The sequence below is a fragment of the Castor canadensis genome, chromosome 2 (genome assembly GCF_047511655.1).
Source record: "Castor canadensis chromosome 2, mCasCan1.hap1v2, whole genome shotgun sequence".
NCBI classification, from domain to species: domain Eukaryota; kingdom Metazoa; phylum Chordata; class Mammalia; order Rodentia; family Castoridae; genus Castor; species Castor canadensis.
The window spans coordinates 158,907,723-158,931,233 of record NC_133387.1 but is presented as its reverse complement, the minus strand read 5'-3'; the positions used below and the strand labels follow the sequence as shown (position 1 = coordinate 158,931,233).

General features: G+C 52.8%; 1 protein-coding gene across 4 annotated transcripts in view; it reads left to right on the top strand.

The window, feature by feature from the left end:
* The window catches only part of Igdcc3 (immunoglobulin superfamily DCC subclass member 3), a 35,497-nt gene extending 13,494 nt beyond the window's left edge, over positions 1-22,003 (top strand). Inside the window, exons 1-13 of one of the 4 annotated variants that reach the window (XM_074066232.1) lie at positions 1,810-2,486; positions 13,698-13,842; positions 14,147-14,277; positions 14,614-14,751; positions 15,918-16,076; positions 17,181-17,346; positions 17,612-17,859; positions 18,047-18,211; positions 18,504-18,695; positions 18,801-18,905; positions 19,355-19,493; positions 19,654-19,852; positions 20,115-22,003. In XM_074066232.1, the coding sequence (XP_073922333.1) occupies positions 13,700-13,842; positions 14,147-14,277; positions 14,614-14,751; positions 15,918-16,076; positions 17,181-17,346; positions 17,612-17,859; positions 18,047-18,211; positions 18,504-18,695; positions 18,801-18,905; positions 19,355-19,493; positions 19,654-19,852; positions 20,115-20,330 (2,001 nt within the window). In that variant the 5' untranslated portion in view covers positions 1,810-2,486; positions 13,698-13,699 and the 3' untranslated portion in view covers positions 20,331-22,003. Of the gene's footprint in view, positions 1-1,809; positions 2,487-13,697; positions 13,843-14,146; positions 14,278-14,613; positions 14,752-15,917; positions 16,077-17,180; positions 17,347-17,611; positions 17,860-18,046; positions 18,212-18,503; positions 18,696-18,800; positions 18,906-19,354; positions 19,494-19,653; positions 19,853-20,114 lie in introns of those variants that run through there. The other 3 variants (XM_074066230.1, XM_020172892.2, XM_074066231.1) reach the window with 3 other exon arrangements.
* Positions 22,004-23,511: the final 1,508 nt, after the last annotated feature.

Below are 23,511 nucleotides of genomic sequence, written 5' to 3'. Positions count from 1 at the left end.
AAGGGCTTCTAGAAGCAGCTTCACCGAAGCCATGCTCAACAGGCACCTGAGTCCCTACTATCAGGAGCCCAAAGCAGCCATGTCTGGTTGCTCTTGGCTCAAAGAAGATGAAAGAATCTCATCCATTTCTTTGCATCTGACTGGACCCCAAGCCCCCTATCCCAGTCACTTCTGGTCTTAACAGTCACCACCCCCATACTCCTATTCTGTTTGCTTCCTTGAATCACCCTTCTCCAGGGTCCAACCACTAGCCACCTGGGAGATGACAGAGATCAGTCTAAGGCACAGGTGCTGAGTGGGAAGGGCTTGGTCTGCTGAGTTCAGACCTCACCTTGTCCCCCTGCCAATACTCAGTTACCTCAGGTGGAACACCTTCCTAGGGGATGTCAGACCACTGGCCTCATCCCCAAAACAGCAACAGGTCAGAATCCACACTAAGAAGCATATTCTTCCTTCCAACTTCTTTCCGCCTCTTTGGAAGGACCTTCCCTGCCTGCCATCTGTAAAAGTCATAACCGTAATGGGAACAAAGATCCTGTGAGTGCATGTTGCTGTGGAAATGGACTATGTGTGTGGGGGGACCAAATCACTCTTCTCAGTATACGCATCATCTTCCAACAAGAAAACTCACTCATGGAGCATTTTTTTAAAAGTTACTTATGGTCTTGAGTTTGTATAGGAGAGTTGTGAGCAGAAATAGGCTTCAGTTAAAAGCCCCTTTCCAGTTAAAAGTATCGAGTCTAATTTGGGCTGGAGGCTCCTCTTGATTTTTGGATAGTAGACCATCTTCCAAAGTATAGTGTATCTGAGGATTAGACATCCAGGCATCCTTGCAGAAATCTGGTCAGTCCACAAAGGCACACATACAGCGATATATAATGGTGACTGTATTTTTAGATTCTGTTCAGTGATCATTTTAGTCCTGTAAAATGAAGCTAGAGGCCTGTATAGCATTAGAATGGTCTTTGATCTGCTAACTAGCTCTTGTTTCTTTGTGTAAATCCTTTTTCTCTCCAGAAATGGGGACTGTAAGCATCATTGCTTAGAGTCCCTGGATCTGTGGAGCAGGCTCAGGGGCTGGAGTGGGGGGAGAGGGAAGTCAGATTGGTGGGGGGAAGCCTCCTGTCTGCACCCCATGCCCAGCAGCACTGCTTTTATCTCTTTGTTTTGTTCTGGAGTTCTCTAAACTAACTAACTAGGCAGATCGTGCTTGGAGAGTAGCTCACAGCAGCAGGTGATGTGTTGCAAATGGGCTTAAGGTCCTAGAGTTTCAGGCAGAAGAAATATGACTCTGACAGAGATTTCATAAGGAGACTTATTAACAAAACCATGATGGTCATATCTGGGGTTATGACCAGTGTTCAGTTAAACCCCGATTCGGGATTGGGTCAGGAGATAATGAGGTATTTCAAAAACTTAAAAGTTTTGAAAGCAGGCTTTTCATGCATGGTTGTTACAGCTAGTGCTTGGTAACTTTAAACACAGTTGGTCACAGTGCTCATTCGGTCCCAGCACCAGTGACAGTCTGTTCAAGGATTTGGCTGTGGACTGCCTGCAAAGGGCTGACAACCTAGTTGTGGTGACATGGACATTAGAAAATGCCTGTGAAGTGTGTCAAATAGATGGTGAACTAAGGAACTGGCTGAGGCAAACAGCCCACTGTTAATCTGGCAACAGCCTTTTTGTCATTTGATACACCTGACAGAACATTGGAGCATGCGTATTACGTTCTTCCTTTAGGTAGAAACAGTCTGAGGCCCATGAGGAGGGATTAGGAAAGTATGTTTCTAGAAAAAAGATGTGCAGGTCAGTTCCCAAATCAAGGAAGCTCAGAAGCTCTGTCCTGGTCCTCTCTGCCCCTGAGTTCAGTACTCTGAGGGTCAGAACAGACACTTGAAGGTCGGAAGGAGAAAAGAAGGCAATCTGAGGTAGCAGGCAGGATCTCTGAAGGCATAAATAGAGTGACCATCAGCTTGCACAACTGCATCACGGGGTTCCCTTTAGTTCTGATTTCTTTCTTAGCTCAGCGACCTTCTATCCTCCTACGTGAGAAAAGAACTACCTGGTTTCTGAGGGGGATTCCTTTTCCCGTGGCTGGAACTCAATTTTACCTCTCAGCCCACTGTTCTCCTTGGAACCCGGTTTGATCTAAACTGCTTGGGGCAGTAAATCTCACGTCTGAGGCCTAGCTTTGCAGACCTCCCCTTTTCTATTTCCCTCTTCCTCAGTCCAGCCTCCCGGCAATTTCCCATCTCCTCTCCCCTTCTTGTCGGAGTCTTTCCTGCCTTCCCTCCCGACTCTCCCGAAGGCATTCTCCAAACTTCTCCGGTGCCTCAGTTGGTGGCTGTCCAGTTGTTTTATGAGTTCACAGCGAAATCGAATCAGGCCGTTGCATGCAGTGCGCGTTTTTTCAGTGTCAAGGACGGAGTTGGGCGATCGGAGCAGGTGCCGCTGAGAATGTGCGTGGTGAGAGGTCGGGGCGACAGGTGAGCGCGCACCTTCGCTGGGGACTGGAACTGCTTCCTCAGTTTCCCCCCCGCTGCGGCGGAGTCTGCCGAGGGCCCAGCCCAGCTGGGGAATTTGAACCGCTGGGGGGAGGGGGTGGCGGGAAATGGTGCCTCGCTCGCCCCAGCGACATCAAACCCTCGTTTGGCGTGCGAGGACAATGGCTGTCTTATTTTCTCCATTCGCCGCGCACAATGCCGGATTCTCTCATTCACCCGCGGTGGTGCGAGCGAGGTAATTAGCCAGCGCCATTCAGCGCGGACACTATTGCTATGCGGGGGGGCGAGGACGCCCGCGTCGGCGGGGATTAGCGCGGGGCGGGGTGCGCAGCTGCGGCCACTTCAAAGAGGCCCGGCGGGCCGGGCCGGCTGTGGGAACCGGGCCTGCCTCCCGCGGGAGCGCCCGCCGCCCTGCCCTTGGCCGCGAGGAAGGGGCCCGGCCCTGGCCCTGGCCCTGGCCCGCGCCGCCGGACGCGCCCTCGGCCCGGAGCAGCGGCGGCCCGCGTCGCTCCCAGCACACCCCCACTTTCATCGGGACCTCAAGTGCTTTTCTCTTTTGAGTCCCGGGAGTCAAAGGGCAAAGCGGGGAGGAGGGAGAGCAGCGCGAGGGGGATGGGAGCCTGACACAAAGCGCTGACCTCTGAGGAGTGGAGCAGATGGTCCCACTTACTACTGCGCGCAGCCAGCGCGCGGCTCTCAGGGCCCCAGGCTCGGGCCCTGACCCCGCCCGCCCGCCCCCGAATGCCTCAACTGGGGTCCCCGCGCGGGCTGCGCTCCCGCACGCCCCCCACCCGCTGCACCCTGCCCACCCGGAGCCTCGCTGCTCCGATCTGCCGGCCTCCAGCAAGAGTTGGGGTGGGATGGGATGGAGTGGGGGACTGGGCTGAGAACCTGCCTGGCCAGGGGTTCCCGATCCTAGCGAAGCATCCAAGGCATCTTCTGGAGTTGTAATAGAAACGCATTCCTGGACACCACCCCTGACCAAAGAGATTCGAGTCTCTGGCAGTGGGGCCAGAAATCTGCATTGTTAGGCCTCACCCTAGGTGACTAGACCCACTGCCAAGTTTGAGAACCCACAGCCTAGTCAACTGCGTCTTCAGGGAAGAAGCTGAGACTAAGGTAGAGGCAGTAACGATGGAGGGCAGTCTTGAAATAGTGCAAGGGTGGAGGCTTGTGTGGAAGACACCCCCCACTACACCATGTGACCCTTCAAGTCAGCACCCCAGCAGCAGTTTAATGAAGGACATAGTATTTGCTCTATCTATTCTAGGTGCTGGGGGTAGAAAGGTAAATTAGTCCATTCTGTGCCCTTCAGAGAGTCAGAGACCATAGGTGAGTAGGCAGATAGACATGTGAACCAACTCTAATTCAGTCTGAGGGCTTCCAGGGAGCTGCAGGCAACACAAGAGTTCTGCTTCCTTGGGGGATGTGGAAGAGAAAAGTGCTTGTAGAGAAAGGGGCAGAAGTTCTGGACAGAAAGGAAGCAACAGCAGCAGAATATAAGGGTGAGTTATCCACTATGTGTTCAGGGAAGGCAAATCATGTAGCTATAGAATTAACTGACTTTGTGGCTAGAAAGATGAAATACCTGAATAATGAAGACCTTGAATTCCAAGTAAGAATTCAGAACGATGGAGAAACAAAGTTATATTAAATATTCAGGAATATAATGGCTTTAGGAGGGGGAGAGGGTTGGAAATGGGAAGGCTGGAAGAGCGGACACTATCACAGAAACAGCTGGGAGGGATGAGACCTTAAGCCAAGGCAATGGGGTGGAAGGGAGAGGGTTAATCCGTATTTGGGGCCATGGGACAGAGGGGAAGGATGGAGCAGTCTCCTTAGTTTATAACTTGGACAATTGGCACAAGATGATGCTGTTAATAAGAGATGCAGGAGGAGAGGCTGGGCATGGTGGCAATTGCCTGTTATCCCAGAATGTGGGAGACAAAGGCAAATTCAAGGCCAATCTAGGCTGCATAGCAAATTCTAGGCCAACCTGGGCTGCATGGTAGGACCCTACCTAGAAAAAAAATTTTTTTTAAAAAGTGATATAGGAAAAGGAAGAGAATCCCCTTGGGTGATTGTGCCAATTCCTTTGCACTTGGTGGAAACTTTTTGAAACCTTCTACAGAAGATAGGTCTTAGGGCTTTAGAGACCTCCTGCCACTAGAGGGCAGTAGTGAAATTTTCCAAATAAGTCAGTCTGTCTCTAAGACTTGCCATCCCATACCAGCCAAAAAACTACATGACCCTCCCACAGATGTAGACGTTCCTCTTCCCCTAAACAGATAAGGTTTATTCTGGAGAGTTGTTGGGGTGGAGGACCTGCAGGCCTCCATCTGTTGGATTTGATGTTGAACCACCAAGTGTGGGATGATACATCGACACAGGATAGGTCAAAGACTAGAGTGTCCTTTCCTGAATGAAGAGGGACCACTTTACCCAGCGTTGTACTAAAATCTTAATGCTGGTGTGGACCTTAGGGATTATCTTGCCCATCTTACCTCACTTCCATTTTACAGATGAGAAAATTGAGACTGGAACTGAAAGATCACACAGGGAGCCTGAGACAGAGCCAGGCCCAATCCCAGCTTGCCTCTCCATTACCTAACCCCTACTCTATTAATCCTACAAATCCTAATATAAAGCTCTGGAAGTTTTGGGGAAGTATCTGTTTTTGTTGAGTTGTCCTCACAGTCATGTGAAAGCAATTTACTTAATAGCTCCAGCCTGGGCTCCTAACCAGACGCCCTTCCGGGAGGTGAGGGAGATCCGGTGTCCTGACCAGAACAACGGAAGTTCAGGATATTGTGGGACTAGGCAGGTTTATATAAGGAAGATTGGTGACCCTGACACTAGCAGAGACACACAGTCTGTGGAGAGGGGCTCTGCTGGGCCTGGACAATTTCAAACCCAAGGCAGAGAGAGATTCCTAAATTGACTCCCAACCCCTGACCTGCACCATGGGCAGGCACTTAACTCATCCAGCTCAACTCCATTCTACAGAGGAGGAAACCAAGACCAAGATCACACATCCAGTTGTTAAAAGAACATAATGAGCCTCCCAGTCATGCCTTCATCCCATGGAAGCCGTTGGTATTTCACCATGCTTTGCTTCCCCAAATCTAAAGGAGGAAAACCAATTACTTGTCTTTTTCATAAGGCCCAACAGGTTAGCCTGCAGGAGTAGCCCTGCACGCCATCCTGGACAGGCTCTGCAGCTGATTTCCTAGAGGAAGAGTTGGAATTGATCAGAGAACCACTTGGGACAAGTGTCTTAGCTGTTTATTTACCTGTGTTAATAGAACTTGGGAAACTGGGCACAGTAATCATTAGGGTGATAACACCACCTTATCATGATGCTTATCTGCATCAGTTACATGCAATAAAACCACCCCACCTTGGGGCAATTACATTGATGTGAAGCCTGCTATATAATGGGTGTCTCTGGATATGAGTAAGATCGGCGGTTGCAGGGGCCTGAGATGTTGGGTGCCTGTATGTTTTACTGTGCGGGGGTCCATCAGACCATTCTAAGTTCAAATGCCCGCCTTAACTTTTGGCAAATTACTTAACCTCTCTGAGCCCTGGAAGAGCTTGCAATCCCGCCTCTCGGGGTTGGACTGATGTAAGTAATATCCAGCCTTTGTACCTGATGGCTTTTGCAAGTCTGTTTTTCAGAGCCGTGTTACTGTGACGGTCCTCAGATCCAGGTGCAGTCATCTGGTGTTTTTCTAAGGAGCTTGGCTGGGAATAGCTAGGACAGGGCTTGTGGGTGGAGGTACTTTGCTCCTGGGATGTCTGCATCTCCTGTGTGACAAATTGCATTCATTAGGTGTCTGCTGGGTGATGGTCAGAGTGGGCTCAGTCTTAGTGTAATTAGGACAGGTGACTTCATGTCCCAAAACAAAACCTTGACTCATCAAGAAGATGAAAACAGGGCAAGATATCTGAAACTGGGACTACTTTTGAAAACCTAGCAGTGGGGTTGGTCACATGGAGGAGATGCTTCTTTCTTTCCCTTTCTTCCCGCAATTCCCTCCTTTCCTCAACTGTCCTGGACCACCACTGGATGCCAAGTGGCACAGTCACCCTTAGACAGACATGCTTAGTAGGCAAGTACACACACACAGATACACTTTGCGTCCTCCACTGAAGGCTGGAGGGTCAGGAGGAGAAGCCCATGGCTTCTCCAGGAAGAACTGGAGCCTCCAAACTATGGGGCTCAATGATTAAAGGCAGGGCTTTGAAAGGTTTTACTCTCCTTGGGTTGTAAAAACCCAGCCCAGGGGCTGCTGAGAGTCCCCCATTGCCTCCCCTGCAGTCCTCCTTTGACCTACTATGGAATCAAAGGTCTGAGGCTCACCCTGTTCTGCAGCAGCTAACAGCTGGATGCGGGGACTTTCCCAAGCTAAATCTAGCCCCCCACTGTCCCACACCACTCCCCATCCAGGCCCCCATTTGTCAGCAGTGATTGCAGAGAGGGGAGAGATGTGGATTTATGGCTGCTGACTTGAAAGACAAAGTTGGCTTTTGTGTTAGAATTGGAGCTGGGGTTGAGGGGAGTGGTGAGCTGGTGGTGGAGCAGAGGGTGGCTGGGTGGGAGGGGCTGGGGTTCAGGGGCCCAAGGCAGGGGGCAAGGGGCTTGAAGAGGCCGAAGAGGCAGACAAAAGGATGCAGAAGCTTCTCAAAGCAGGTCACCTGGCAAAGGCGATGGATGGGTGGCCCTGAGGCTGTTTGTACACCTGTCCACCCACCCCACTCCAGAACCCAGACCCCACATAGCCCTCCCTCTTCCCCATGCACCCTTTGCATTCAGAACCTCAGTTCAATTCGCAGACTCTCCAGGGAAGTGGAGACAGGTTATGTAAGTTCCTGCTTTCTGCCATCCCAAGTGACCTCAGCCAGTCAGGATGGGGGTTCTGCTCTAACTGAGCCAAAGTCAGGACTAAGCAGGGCCTGGATGATGGGAAGATGGGACAGAGTGTAGGAGAGGCTGAGCCTTGGCCAAAGAATGCTAATGAAATGAGCAAATCACCAGCCTCCCCAAGACTCTCTGCCATCACCTCCCAACTCTCCTTGAGACTTTTCAGGATGGAACATTTACAAGTGCTTCCGAGTATTGGAAGAACATGAGAGATAGGACTTGGCTGACTTCCTTGCCCTCCAGGACAGAATCTCGCTGTGCCCACTGCTGCTTCTGGTCGGTAGGTCTGGGGGTCTGGGCGGAGGCTAGAGTAGCCACCGGTGCCTGGTTCAGCAGGTGTTTTAACTACACCTCAGAGAGCCACATCCAACGCCCGGAATGAGCCTGGCCAATAAAGACATGAGTTTATGGGTTCATAAACATTTTACTAGAGAAATCAAGGCCTCAATTACCCAGTGGCCTCTTCCAACTGACAGCTCGTCTATTGGGGCCTCGATGAAGCCCCCAGGCAGAAGTAAGATAGAGGAGGCTGCACTCTGGTTTATACCCAGCTGTCCCCCTTTCTCTACCCCCAACAACCTCCTTCACTATCCAGGTCCTATAAATTCTCTTTACTCTCAACTCCAGAGGGCCTGGGACTATTCGGCCTTATCTTCCCTGAGGAAAGATGGCTCCCATCCTTGGAGAAGTTAGCATCTCTCCTCCAGCCCCCAGCTCTGTTCTTCCACAACCTCTCAGCTCCCTCTTAACTAAAGGCCTTACCATTTTCTCTCCGACAGTAGATGGCAAGTATTATTTGCCAAGGACTGTGCTAATACTTTACTTACATTTGTAAGGGTTCCTGTGTGTAGCAGGCCTGGTGGGCAAATCATACCTGTCTTATAAGTGAGAAAATGCAACTTTTGAGAGATTGTATCACTTGCTCAAAATCACACATCTCATAAGAGTAAGCTGACAAGTGTTTGAGCCCTGCCTAGCAAGCATGAGGCCCTGAGTTCAAACCCCAGTACTACAAAAAAAAAAAAAAAAAAAAAGAATGAGCTGAAATAGTGGTGAGCACAATAGAGGTGTTGAAATTTGAACTCAGTTATGTATGATCCCAGAGCCTTTGCCATACTGCTACCTTAAAAAGTGTTAGCAAATATTTGCCCACCTGAAACAGAGATCTTCCCATGTGAGACCTCCTCTGCCTGCGATGTGACAGCCCTGGATCAAGTGTGGGCCTTGCCCTCTGCTGCTGTGTCCACAGGGCCTAAAAAGGACAGAGTGAGAGGGGTAGGCTAGTGATGAAGGTGGAGAGGAGTGGGTCCTCTCTGGTGGGCAGCCGGGGAGAAGGAGCAAGGGAGAAGGCAGCTGGGGCTCTCAGACCTTGCCTTGGGTCTGATCAGTGCTGTCTGATAGAATCTTCTGTGGTGGACTGAAAATTATTCTGTAGGAACTGTCTCAGGATGTAGCCAGTAGCCACTTGTGTCTGTTGAGCACCTGAAATGTGGCCAGTGGGTTTAGGGAACAGAATTTAAAATGTGTATTTTATTCTAATTTAAATGGCCACATACGACTGATAGATGTCACATCAGGGAGCACAGGGAGGTGCACTGATACTTCCTCAGAGTGCTGTGGTGATATGACTGCCCCCAAGGGGAGGATGGCCACTTCTAGAAGCCATACTAAAGAGACCTTGCCCATTGGAGCTTGGCTACAGGGTCTCCAGGCTCAGGCCACCTGAGCATCGTCTCAGGCCACAAGGATGTTTATGCTCTGATTTATTTTGGGGGGACCCCGGCCTCAGATGTTGGATGGCAGTTTTGTGAAGAACAGGATGTTTGTGTCTTCCAGAAAAGTCATAGCTAGTAAAAGTATAATGTTGGTTGCAGCTATAATTAAATTTTCAGTAGTCACATTTATTTAAAAATTAGCAAAAACAAAACATGAGTGGTATTAATTTTATTTATTTTGCCTGATATAAATAAAATATGGTCATTCCAACATAAGTATTTTTAGTTTATTAATAAAAAAATTTTTTTTAGGCCAGATGCTGGTGGCTCATGCCTGTACTTAGCTACTTGGGAGACTGAGATCAGGAGGAGTGAGGTTCGAGGGCAGCCTGGGAAAATAGTTCATGAGACCACATCTCCAAAATAACCAAGACGAAATGGACTGGAGGAGTGGCTCAGATGGTAGAGTGTCTGTTTTACAAGTGCAAAGCCCTGAGTTCACACACACACAAAAAATTGTATCTCTACTGAACATACACTGACTTTTTTTGTTATTCCCCAAACAATACAGTATAGTAACTATCCGGGCATGTATATTTTACCAGGTATTATAAGTAACCTAGAGATGATTTAAAGTCTATGGGAGTGTGTGCATACGTTCTACACTATACATCTTATATAAGAAATCTGAGCATCCACAGGTTTTGATATGTATAGGCTTGGATACCAAGGGATGACTTACTGGAAAACATGGTTCTAAAGGGAAAAGCTGGAGGCTATGGGGTTCAGGAATGTGTTTGGTGTAAGCCAAATGCCATAATTGGGGTATCTGAGAAGAGACTGGGTTTCCAGGAGGCTGTGTGTCCCTAGAAAATGACAGATACTAGGAAGTCCTCAGTGGCCTTTAGAAGAGTCGCCCCTCTCTAAGGAGGAGGGGACTATTGGTGCCTCACACCCCCATTGCCACTAGCTTTTGCAGAGTCTAGGTTTTGAACTCCTCCTTCAAGCATGCCCACAGATCTTTTTATCATCACACACCGGATAGGAGTCTAGCTGTAGCCAAAAGGTGGGAGGCCCCAGCTTCCTTCCTAGTGCAGTACCTCGACCCTTCACTGCCCCCCTGCATCCCCTTGGAGCCTGTCTAATCAGATCCAGGCTTGACCTCCACAGAGGTCCTGGACCAAGAGGAAAGTCCCCCTTACCCCCCCAGCAGCCCTAGGTCCCTCCCCTCTGTGTGATTTATAGGGGTGTCCAGGACCATTTCCTGCCAACCCAGGGACTGCTGGGCTCAGGCCCCGCCCAGTCTCTCCCTCAGCCTTCTGTACCCATGGTGCGCTGGGAGGGGCTGGGCGATTCCGATTCCTTCCCAGCCATTGTCTGGGGAAGAGGGTGCTTGTTTCTACTTTTCCCTGTTGCTTTCTGGCCCTCACACCTGGCGGGGATCCCAGCTTCTTCATTATCCCCTCTCATCACCTAGCTCAAAGTGAGGGACCCTGGACTGTCCTCACCAAGCCAAGTGCGATGAAGAGCATGAGCATCCAAAGTCACAGCACCACCTTCGTGGTCAACAGTCACAGAATGGACACACCAACATCAGCCACAATAGTGACTGGCCTATGCTCTCATCAGATACACAGTGGCTCTGGGATGACTTTTTCAGGGCACTGAGAGGCCCAACCCTCAGCGCCTTTCCCATGTTTGCCCAGGAACTCTCTCCCTACAAAGACAGCATAAGGGACAGACCCTGATCCCAGCTCTGCTAGCTCAACTCAGAACAAGAACAGAGTTGGGTTTTTTGAGAAAGGGTCTTACTAGGTACCCCAGACCGACCTCAGACTCATGATCCTCCTGCCTCAGCCTCCCATGTGCAGGGATTACAGGTGTGTACCACCAGGCCTGGCTGAAAAATAGACTTGTGAACCAAACCTGCTCTACCCTGAGACTGGAGAGACCTTACTGGCTATGATATCCTTTCCTTCCTGACTTCCTGAAGAAAAGATGGTGTGCTTGTAAACTCAGGAGTGAACTAAGATTCCAAGATTCCAGCTAAGCTGAGTAGGCTCCCTGGTCTGGAGATTATGGTGCCTGGAGGAGAACTGGAAGGGTCCCAAAGCCAACATGCTTACCCTTCTTTTATGCTGCATGGCCCAGGTCTTCCAGCAAGTCCTGGAGCACCTACAGGGTATGCAAGTGTGAAAGTGTGAAGAGGAGTGGGAAGAAGGAGCCTTAGGTGACAAGGAACAAACCTGGGAGGCTGGCTAGACCCTCCCAGGGTGAGGATGAAAAAGCCAGCCAGAGAGAAGGGGCTGTTTCAGCCTGCAGTCTGCTGTGGGAAAGAACACGCCGAAGGACTAAGGACACCCCAGCAGAGGGCTTAGGCCGCAGTTTCCCCATTGCAAAATGAAGGGATTTGTTTCAAAGTGGTTTTCAAGCACTTTTAGAGTGCAAAGCTACCCTTCAAATTAAGAGTGCAGCAGACCTGCCACCAAGTGCAGCTGATAGAGAGATACAGTGAGGGGCTGCTGTGAGGGAAGGAAAGTACAGGCAAGGAGTGGGCTCAGCTGCATCCAGGGGCCCCAGGGGATCCTTAGGACTTTGGCTCCTCACTGGTGTGAGGAGTATCAGAGTGGTTCCTTGCTCCTATCCCTGGGAGCGCTTGCATTTCTCTCCAGCATCACTCTCAACCATGCTTTTGTCACAGGCTAGTTTTGGGGAAGGTTTGTTCTACTGAGACCAGACTTCTCCATGCCGGTGTCCTGAGAAGCAGCAGCCCTTTCTGCTGTCTTTCCTCAGGCTAGCTCCTAGCTCTAGGCGCTTCCAGGGAACCCAGAATGGGGGCTCCAGGCACAAAAGGCTTGGTTCCTTAATGAGGAGGCATCTGTAGGCAGAGCCATTAGTCCCCGCCCCAGGTCCCTGGGGGACTGTGAGCTCCTCTCCAGCTGGAGTGAGGAGGGGGCAGACAGCTCCCTGGAGTGCAGACGGAGCCTGGGTGTCCTCACCACTCCTCAGGCCCATATCCAGCCCTGCTCCACTAAGGCTCAGGCCTGCAGGCTCTAGAGGAACCCCTGCAGCACGTCCCTCTTCCCTGGGCTGACCTGCGGCAATCACAGCCTTTGTCCTGAGGCAGAGTAGGCTGACTTCCTCCTCTCGTGATGGGGGTACCGCCTGCAGGGAGGGTAAGGTGCTGTCTCTAAGAGCTCTACCTGTGTGGAGACACTTGTGATTGACTTCCTTATCGTCCCCAGATCACACACCAGCCACAGGAGCTAACAGATTCATCCCCATCCAGATGGGGACACTCTGACCATGCGGCCCAGCAAATGCAGAGTCCTGTACACACCCATCAACCATACTCCCAGGAGGCCCTCAAAGAGGAGGAGGCAGGGCAGGGGATTTTTACGCATGTTTATATTTAATGAACCGCATGCAAATGAAATGGAGAATGGCCACAAAGGAGCCAGCCCCTAGAGACTCTGGGTAGGAGGGCACAAAGCCTTGGCCTTTCTGGCTGCCCTGGAGTTCAGAACAGGCCTGTGGAGTGAGAGGGCCTGAGACAGGGCATGGGGGCCGTGAGGAGGGACTGCCTGCGCACACTAGGGAGCCAAAGTAGGGGCTGGGGGCTGCTGCAGGAGGGGGAGGGCTCTTTCTGGGAGGGAGCAGCCGTCCCAGTTGATGGAGTGCAGAGGGGAGGGGCTCTGCCTGGACAGATGGTGTCCCGCCTTCCCGCACTTGAGGCAAAGTGGATTTTAATGAAATCGCAGCCCTGGTGCTGAAGCTGTGAGCCGTGTGGGAGGGGCCCTTCCCCAGTCTTTCCAGAGTGGGAGCAGAGGGGTGGGTGGAACACTTAACCAGCCTCAAACTGGGGGCAGGGAGCACACCACAGCCCCTCTGCAAGGGCTTCTGCAGACTAGAGTTGAAGTGTGAGTTCAGATCCCCAAAAGGTGGAGAGGAGGGCCCTGAATATTTATGACACATTGAAATGTAGATTGGTAGGTCTGACAGTCTTCTGAGCTTCCTGTCACCTTGGATGGATATAACCACGCTCTGGGGACACATGGAGAAACTGTAGAAGGCTGCCGGTAGGGAAGAGGATGAGAAAGGACCAAAAAAAAAAAAAAGCCACTGGGCTGTGGTAACCAGGGTCTGATGACGTTGCTGTGTCCCGGCGCTAGACAACACTGGACCAATCAGTCCCCTCTCTGGGACTCTCTGGACACTGTAGTGGGAGATTATGAAAATAAGCAAAAAGCCTCTGAGAGCGTAGAAGACCTGGGTGAGAGCTTTCTCTGGTGGCCTTCACGGGTCAGCTCTGGGGGGCTGATGCATGCCTCCCAGGGAAGCCCACGGGAGTTTTGTCATCCTGGAATTTGTCCAGACCTTTCTCAAAGTTGCAGCCCAGTCTAGGGGAGGCTGGGGAGAGGGCCAGTGTGTACCCCAAGCTGCCACCCTGCCTCTGCCAGCTCCAGGGAAACTCTCTGCCCCTAGGTGGGTGACCAGAGCACTTGCCTGTGACCCATCCACACCTCTCCCTCCGCTCTTATCTTCCCTCAGCCATGTCGGACTTCCATGTGCACCCCCAGGCCACTGTGGGTGAGGAGGGCGGTGTGGCCCGCTTCCAGTGCCAAATCCATGGGCTTCCCAAGCCCCTGATCACATGGGAGAAGAACAGAGTCCCCGTTGACACGGACAATGAGAGGTGAGCCATGTGGAGGAAGGACAGAGGCCGGCTTTGGAGGATTGTTTGGAGCTCTGGAAGCTGCCACTGACGCCCAGGGCATGGGACCAATGATGTTTTGGCAGCTGTAGGCAGGACTAGGTCTCCTGGGCTTGACAAGCTTGCCCAGATTTCAGGCTGTGGACATGTCTGTGAGGGCTATGGGTGATGGTTGTCCAGGCTGAGGAGGGTGTTATTGGGACAGTGCCCATATCCTGGGCTGTGTCTCTGGTACTCAGTGTCCCTGAGGCCCAGGGTTCCAGTGACTGTGCCACTCCTCCAACAGGTACACATTGCTGCCCAAGGGGGTTCTGCAAATCACCGGACTGCGTGCTGAGGACAGTGGTGTCTTCCACTGTGTGGCCTCGAACATTGCCAGTGTCCGGATCAGCCATGGGGCCAGGCTCACCGTGTCAGGTGAGATCCTCTGACCTGCCAGCTTCGTCCGCAGTCACCCAGCTGGCCTCCTCAGGCCTCCTTGATGCAATCCCCATCTCTGGCTGCCAGACCTTATCAGCCAAGTGTGTGCAGAGTGACTGAGAAGCTGCTGGCGAGGCACGGAAGGTTGCTGGTCCCTGCCCAGTCCCAGCGCCTGCTCCTCCCTGGGATTCCCTACTCCTAGAGGCCCCACAGGGCTGGGAGTGGAGGAGTGGAGGGAAGGACATGAGGACCTAATTCCTGGGCTGGTTCATGTCCTGGTGATGGGTGGAAAAGCTCCAAGCTGAAGAGAGGAAATGTGACCTTTTCTTCCAGGCGCAGGCTCTGGGGCCTACAAGGAGCCAACAATTCTGGTGGGGCCTGAGAACCTCACCCTGACAGTGCACCAGACCGCGGTGCTGGAGTGTGTCGCCACGGGCAACCCGCGCCCCATTGTGTCCTGGAGCCGTCTGGGTGAGCATCATCCACACCCCTTGCCCCTCTGTCCCCACCACCTCCCGGGAGGGCTGGCCTCCTGATCTCATCAAGGGCTCTGGGGGGACTCTGAATCCTGTTTGTTCTCTGCAGGGGTTAGGTCCCTCCCTCTTCTGGCAGGACCAGGGGGTCCTAAGCAGAGCTTGCTCAGCTCCCTGGGTTACCTCATCCAGTCTTGACAGTCCTCCCCAGGCTTCTGCAGCCCTCAGCACCCAGGCCCCCTCCCCTCCCCCTATGTTCTGGCCACACCCCCAGTTATGCCATCCCAAGCCCGTCAGACTCTTGGCAGTCATCAAACCCTCACTCAGGCCCCCCAGTCTCTAGCCTGCCCGCAAGTCCCCAGTCCAAATCCCTAGGCAGCTGAAGTACAAGTGAAAGGGTGCAGATGGGCCATGCAGCCTGAGCAGAAAGGTCACTGGGGGAGGAGGTTCTGGAAGGGTGGGGTGGGGTGCATTCACCAGGACACTGCCACATTGTAGCAGCTGAGTGATGGGGGAAGGAGGGGTAGCACAGGATAATGGAGTAGATTTCACCACTTCAGGGCCTGAATGGGGAGCTGTCTCTTGTGTTCTGACTGTGCTAATCTGATCCTGGGTGGGGGGAGGGCCCAGGTCCCTGGGAGAGACTGGGAATAGTGGCCTCACCATCAGGAGGAGCCACCAGGCACTGCAGGGACCATCTGGTCCACCATTTCTCAAAGCATGATCTATCAGGAGGAAAAAATGGCTCAGTGGCCTGGTAAATTTGGGAAATGAAGTTAACCAGGGCTCTGTGCTGCAGGACTTCTCAGAGGCTTTATATTAATGGGTTTTGTGACGAACCACCTAGAAGCAGAATGGATATTCAACCGTGGAACTTTTTTTGAGATAAACCAGGCTGGGAAATGTTAATCGAATCCAAAACCCTTTCTTTCTGGGTTGAGAAATGGGGAAGGGACTTGAAGGTCAACAGCAAATCAGTGACCACACTAGGATCAGTGTAGGCAGAAGTGTGCTGCCCTGCTCTCCGTGCTTCTGGGGAGGGAAGGTGTCAAACCAAAGACTGAGGCTCCCTGGAAAACAGGTGGAGGGAGCTCTCTGGGCTTTCCTGTACTTCTCCCTTCCACACCCCTGGCCACTCTCATCCCTACTCTGCTTTCTTTGCAGATGGCCGCCCCATCGGAGTGGAGGGCATCCAGGTTCTAGGCACAGGAAACCTCATCATCTCAGACGTGACTGTCCAGCACTCAGGCGTCTATGTCTGTGCAGCCAACAGGCCTGGCACCCGGGTGAGAAGGACAGCGCAGGGCCGGCTGGTGGTGCAAGGTACACACTGCATCCCTCACCTTCTTCGTATCCCAGGCCCCATGCCCAGCTCAGTACCCCATTTTCTGTCCCTAACCCTGCCCCTCGCCACTCACCAGGTCCCAGGCCAGAGTCCCTTTCTCCAGGGAGTGTTGTTTTGTTTTTGTGATACTGGGGTTTGAACTCAGGACCTCACACTTGGTAGGCAGATGATCTACCACTTGAGCCACTCTGCCAGCCCGTCCCAGGAGGGTTGGGAATGGGGGGACATTCTCAGACACGCAGCTCTGTGCCCTGCAGGTGCCTGTGCCACCCCTTCCACCTGCAGTCATTGCACTTTCTAATTTTAGCTATTGTTTGCCCTCACTACAGTGCCCCCCCCACCGTGCATGTCACACATGTGGCCTTCCACGCTCACACCCGCCTGCCTCTGCGCTCGAGGGGGTGCCGTCATTTCACATTCGCAGCAGCTCTTGCCTCATCGCACAGCTGGCCTCCGCTCCCACGCGGGGCCCTGCAGCTTGGTAGCTCCCTCGGTCCAGCCTGGGCCTTGTGCCTCAACTGTCCCTGAAATGGGCTTGAATTTCCATCTCCAGGTTCTCTGTGGTTGTTCGTCTTAGAGAGCAGGGAAGGGGATGGGAAATGGGGAATTAGGAACGTAAATGTTGTTTGTTTAGCATTCTGTTGCATTCTGTCCAAATGGAAGTGATGGAGCATTTCATTTCTTGGGTGTTAATAGAGGCTTGAGGCCTGGGATTGGAGGAGAGTAGAACTGGAGAGGGGAGAAGGAGGGGGGCAGTACTGAGCCTCATCCATCTCTCTCATTATAGCCTTGGAGGTGCAGCCAGACCTATTAGCACATTTATTTATTTAACAATTTCCTGAACAGGGAGCTCAGCTTGATTGCTTTCGGATACAAATGTCAGTCTTTTAAATGGTCCTTAAGATGGAATCCTCTGGGGTCTGCCTGGGATGGGGGAAGGAGGGACGTTGGCCTCCTCTGGAGCAGGGCAGGGTGGAGGCTGCCCCACCCAAAGGAGTCTCCTGGCCCTATCTCCCTCCTTGTCCTTTCATTCATGGCTGTCCCTGTCCCTCCCCACCTGACTCTCACGATTCCACCCCCAGCACCAGCTGAGTTTGTCCAGCATCCACAGTCCATCTCCAGGCCAGCTGGGACCACGGCCATGTTTACCTGCCAAGCCCAGGGAGAGCCACCTCCTCATGTCACGTGGCTGAAGAATGGGCAGGTGCTAGGGCCAGGAGGCCATGTCAGGCTCAAGAACAACAACAGGTGTGTATTAGGATGACCACTGAATGGACGGGAAAGGCTGGAATAAGTGACCTGGACAGGCCGGGCCACTCCTGCCGGGGAAGAGCAGAAGTAGAAGTCTAGGGACTGAGGCTTAAGTCCCAGGCCTGCCACTCACATGCTGGGCAGTATCAGTCACACGAGTCACTTGTCTCCTGGAAGAATGCAGTTTCTATCTGAGATGCGGCCGACCCCCAGGGACTCTTGCTCCCAGAGGAGGACATCTGAGTTTTTCCCTGTCCTGCAGCACACTGACCATTTCTGGAATCGGGCCTGAAGATGAGGCCATCTATCAATGCGTGGCAGAGAACAGTGCTGGCTCCTCCCAGGCCAGTGCCAGGCTGACTGTGCTGTGGGCCGAGGGGCTGCCTGGGCCCCCACGCAATGTTCGAGCTGTCTCTGTGTCGTCCACTGAGGTCCAAGTGTCCTGGAGTGAGCCCCTGGCTAACACCAAGGAGATCATTGGCTACGTCCTGCACATCAGGAAGGCTGCTGGTGGGTCCCACGCACCAGGCAGGCTCTGTCTGCGTTCTGCTCACTGCTGCTCACCTTTTCCACCCTGCATGTCCTGACCTGGCACCTCCTTTCCTTTTGCCCCTGGCCCCCTGGCTATCCTCATTTCACCATGCTACCAAGACTTCCACCTGACCCTTATACTCCCTGCCCAACCTTTATCTCCCAGACCCACCTGAGCTGGAGTATCAGGAAGCAGTCAGCAAGAGCACCTTCCAGCACCTGGTGAGCGACCTTGAGCCCTCCACTGCCTACAGCTTCTACATCAAGGCCTACACACCAAGGGGGGCCAGCTTGGCCTCCATCCCCACCCTGGTCAGCACCCTGGGTGAAGGTGAGATCTGGGTGAAGAGCACAAAAAGCACAGACTCAGGACAACAGAGCAGAACCCCCACGTACATGGGTTCAGGTTGTGTACTGCACAAGGTGCCTGGTCTTGAGGCTGAGTAGGGGCTGGGTCTTGTTTTCTAATTCATGGAAAGGTGCTGTTTGAGCAAGTTCATGCCCTAGGTCAGATGCCACACAGTTGTCAGGCTCTGGGGGGGGGAGGGGGTCCGGTCACAGGTGCAAGGTGAAAAGGTAGAGTTTTGACTGAGTGCTCACATCCTGGCCTGCTCTGCCTGCAGTCCCTGCCCCACCCCCGTTGTCAGTACGGGTGCTGGGCACCTCCTCCCTGCAGCTGTTGTGGGAACCATGGCCCCGGCTGGCCCAGCGCGAGGGTGGCTTCAAGCTCTTTTACCGCCCAGCCAGCATGGCCGCCTTCACTGGCCCCATCCTGCTGCCTGGGACTGTCTCCTCCTACAATATCAGCCAGCTCGGTGAGGCTTGGGGCTGGGCAGTGGGCAGGGGCAGTGTCCCTTCCTGCCAGGACAGAGGTGCCTGGTGGGGACAGAGCAGTTGTTCAGAAGCACTGCCTCCCCCAGACCCCAGCACAGTGTACGAGGTGAAGCTGCTTGCCTATAACCAGCATGGGGACGGCAATGCCACGGTCCGCTTCGTGTCCTTGAGGGGAGCATCTGAGAGGACAGGTGAGAGCTGGGGGAGAGAACTGATGCAGGAAGGAAGACAGGGCCTGAGGAAGGGGGAAGCAGGCAAGGAAGGTTAGTGGACTGTACCTATAGCCCTTGAGCACCCAGGCTCAGGCCTGAGCTTGTAGCTTGGCTGTGTAGCATTCCAACTGTGACCTTGGTCACATTGCTTAACCTCTCTGAACCCCAGTTTTCTCTTCTGCAAAGCAGGGATGACATTATCTACTTTATAAAGCAAAGGCTCAGGTGAAATTCTGTTTCCGGTACCTGGCACAAAATCAGTGCTCTACAACTGGTGAAAAGAAATGAAAAGGTTGGGCTGGAGTCCCAAAGGCAAAGTCGGAGAGACCCAGCAGAGGAAGAAGGAGTTCTTAGAGATTGGGTGTCTAGGGTGTCTGGGTGTTTCAGGCCAGGACAGCCACAAGCCCAATGTGCTCCTGTCCCCCCAGCCCTGAGCCTGCCATGTGACTGCCGGAAGGAAGAAGTCACCAACCAGACATCAACCACAGGCATTGTTGTTGGTATCCACATCGGGGTCACCTGCATCATCTTCTGTGTCCTCTTCCTCTTGTTTGGCCAAAGGGGCAGGTGGGTCCTGGGTCATGGGAGAGACTGGCCCGGGACAAGAAGTGGGCTGAGGAGGAGCTGTGGCAGGAAACAGATAGGGCTTGGGGCTCAGCCCTCTCTGTCTCTGTTTGGTTTTGCCTGCTCCCCATGGTTGTCCTGTAACAACTCATTAATCCTTTAGGGTCCTCTTGTGTAAGGATGTGGAAAACCAGCTCTCCCCTCCCCAGGGCCCCCGCAGCCAGAGGGAAGTCTTGGCCCTGAATGGGGTGGGCAGGGGAGAGCGGGGCCAGCTGGGTGGAGAGAAGAATGTGGATGCCAAGGAGCTAGAGCAGCTGTTCCCCTCGGCTGGGGCTGCTGGGCAGCCTGGCTCCCGGCCCACTGTAAGTACCCATGCCTCGTGCAGTCCTCCCTCAGGCTTCGTCCACCTCCCCATCCTGCCTGCCTTACTCTTGGCCACCAGCCTTACCCAAGTCTTCTGGGCACAAAACTTCCTGTGCCCTCAGTCAGGCAGGGAAGCCTAAAGACCCTAAACTCTGGGGAGGGATTAAGTCTGAGACCGGCCCTCTGACTAGGGGAGAAGGGGAGGGTGTCCCTGGGCCTCTGGCCCTCTACTGACACCTGTGTGCCTGGCACTTTCTCCAGCAGGATCCCACAATCCCTGCCTCGTGTGAGGAGACCCAGCTCTCTGTGGTGCCACTTCACTGCTTCAGCCTTCTGGTGGATAGGACAATGGATGCCAAGTCCCCCTGTGCGGGCCCAGTGACTGCCCCACCACCCCAGGATGTAGGCCCTAGCCTCCTCAGTGAAGGGCAGGCTGCCCAGCCTTCTGCAATGCTAGCTTCTTGCTCCAGACAGTAGTCCATATTTGGCAGGCTCTGGAGGGGGCACCCCCGCATTCTCAGGTCAAAGCTGAAATTTCTCCTGTTATGTGGGATTCAGATGGTCCTGGGGACTGCCCAGCCTTTCTGGTCTGACTAAAGGACAGGGTTGTGGAGACCCTGGGAGCTGAACGGGGTTCTGGTAGGACCCCTACTGCTGCCCGGAACCCACACAACTTGAAACTGAACTAATGTTTTTCTCTAAAACTCAAAACTTAAAATCAAAAAGAGAGAAAGAAGAGAGAGGAAGGTGAACTAGACTCCAAAACTACTTCCCTGCTGTGGCTGGTCCCTGACACTGTTGCCCTGCTCCAACCTTGTTTTCTCAGGATGGATTGTTGCTGTTTTGGCTCTCGCACCTACCTCAGCCGGAATGAATGTCCTGAGGGCAAAGGGGCGGTAGCCTCTGCCCCCTGCCCCACAGAGCCCGAATGCACTCCTACCTCAAGCCCCATTATGGGCGCTTCTCCCTTCCTACAATGTTGTCCAGAGTTTAAAAAAAAAAAAAAAAAAAGGAAAAAAAAAAAGTCCTTCCCCATTTCCAGGTGTGAAAGAAAACGTCTACCTCAGGGCTCACAGCTGGGCCTGTGTTGTAAACTGGACCCCCCTCCCAACCCTCCTTGCCCCAACCACCTGTCTCTCCCCCAGAGAGGAGGCTGAGGCTAAGTGACCAAGGGGGGTTTACAGAAATAAAGATGAAATTGATCAGAGAGAAAATGTGAAACAAGCCAAAAATGAGAGGAATATGTTCCTCCAAGTATAAATTGTCCCAAACTAGCCACCTCCCGGCACTCTGCCTGTGCTCTGTCTCCTGCGTCTTTCCACCCCCATTTTGACCCGCTGGCCAACCCATCCCCCATGGGGATGTTGGTGACCCTCTCTCTCCACCTAGGCTTGGAGGGGATAGCATGTCACCTAACAGCCTGCCTCTGCCCTGCCCAGACACGGGGCCAGGAGCAGGTCTGGCCCCAGAATGTGTGAATGGGGGAGAGGCACTCCAGCCCTCTGTGTCACTAGACACAGCCAGCTTGACCCACACATTAAACACTGTGGTGACCGACTGCTGGTGGCAAATGTGGCCAGGAGCTATTTTTATATGAGGTGTGTTTAAGGTCATGTTCTGTGACTGTTTGTTTCTCTTTTCTGTTGTGTTGTTCTTTGCGCTACTTAGGTAAAAAAGAAGAAAGGAAAAAAAAAACAAGGATACAAATACCTATTTTTGGTTACACTCAGAATCATTTTTTTAAATAGCAGAAGGAAAATTTTTTTTAAAGAAAAGAAAGAAGATAAGTGTATTCCTTAAGAATGAAATTAGAATGTAGTCCCTGACCCCCAACCTTCTAGGGACATCCCACCCTGAACTTTTGTTAATTAGCTGAAGAAGGTAGAATTTGTGCTGTTTTCCTAGAAAACTAGAGTGGTGTCCATGTGGACTGGGGAAGCACAGTCCCTTCCTTCTCCCAAGTGATGGGCAGGTGCCAGGGCTCCTCCCATCCACCCCGAGGCAGTGCACATCAGTTCTGCTTCTCTCTGGAGCCCCCTTTCTCTTGGGAAGGGAGGCTTGGCGGGAGGAGCCAGGGGCTTCCTGGCCTGACTTGGGTTTGTCACACTCTACTCATTTTGACTGAATAAAAGTCCTGTTGCCAAAGTGAACCTTGAATTTGGTATTGTGTCAGGTCCTGTGGGAAGGGAAGGGTGGTGTGCTGGGTAGGAAAGACCCTCATAGCATCTAAAGAGAGACAGAGAACAAATAAATAAATAAAAACTATTAGAAATAGGGACAGAGAAAGCAGGAGGGAGGGAAAGAAGGAAGAAAGGAAGGAAGACCCAAAATCTCACCCAGCCAAGCAGGGCAAGCTGAGAGTTTGCATCCAGGGCCGGCTGCCCAGTTCCAGGGTCTGTATGTGGACCACCACTCCATTCCTCCCTAGCCAGAGTGACGAAGCCAAGGCACTATGACATCATCCACCAGCATGGAGCCTGGGAGTGAGGAGGGCTGTGGGCGTTTCACCATTGTCATTGAGGAAGGATCATTTTCCTCCTGTTGTAAAGGTGAGGAAACTGAGGCTCTGAGTGAGTGACTTTCTCCAGGCACAACCAGGCCTCTTTGTTCCTCCACTGGGGGAGGGGTCATCACTGTCCCTCACATGCACACCCCCAGTTACCTGTCTTATAAGCTGACTCTTCATGAAATTTCACTTGAACACTAGGTCTGTTCTAAAGACACCTTGGAGTGGTTGGGGCCAAGGTCAGTCAGGACCAGGTGCTGAGGATGCTGGAGGCCACATGGGATCTGTCCTAAGTCTGGGGGTGAAGTAACCTACATGTAGACATGGGGCACCACCTTTCCTCACACAGTCCTTTGCACACACAGGGATTTTCAATGCCACCAGCCACCAGGGGAGGCGGGGCTCAGGTAGACCCTGTGGGGGCAGGAGAGTGGGCGGCCCTAGGGACCTTTAGAAACCACCTAAAGATGATCCACACAGATGACATGCAAATGTGGACAGGACCTGTTGTAGCCTCTAAGCTGGACTGAGGCAGACAGGAGAGCAAAGCCCAGTGAGAAAAGTTGACAGAAATTCATGTCGGAGGGAGTGGTCTGGCTGGAGTCTGGGTCCTGAGGTGAAAAACAGCCTCATGGTGCCACCCACACACCATCTTGGGTCAGATGATGGCAGCAACCAGGGCTCAAAACTGCCCAAAGCCAACCCTACCAGTGTGCTTCAACAGGACGGTGCCACGCGCTGTAGGTCGAGCATCCTCACGACCACAGCCAGGGCTGAAGGCTCTTCCACTCCCATGTCTGGTGACTGATAGGGGCTGTCAGAAGGCCCTAAGACACCTTTGTTCCTTGCAGCATGGTGGCTGGATTCCACACACCAGGTGGCAGGTGTGTCATTATTTCTAACCTAACCCTGGTGACGCAGTGCTACTGCTGCTATAATCTGTTCCTTAGAAGGAAGTCACTAAGGCTGGTCATATTCAGGGGCTTCAAGGGGAATTAGATTCCACTGTCTGCTGGGAAGAGAGTCAAAAGAATGTGCAAACAAGTTTTAAAATGGCCACAGGAGCAGTCAGGAGGGACAAGCAGGGGAACAAATGGGAACTTTGAGGCAGAGCGGGCAGTGGCCCTGAGGATTGGGGTGGAGACACAGTGG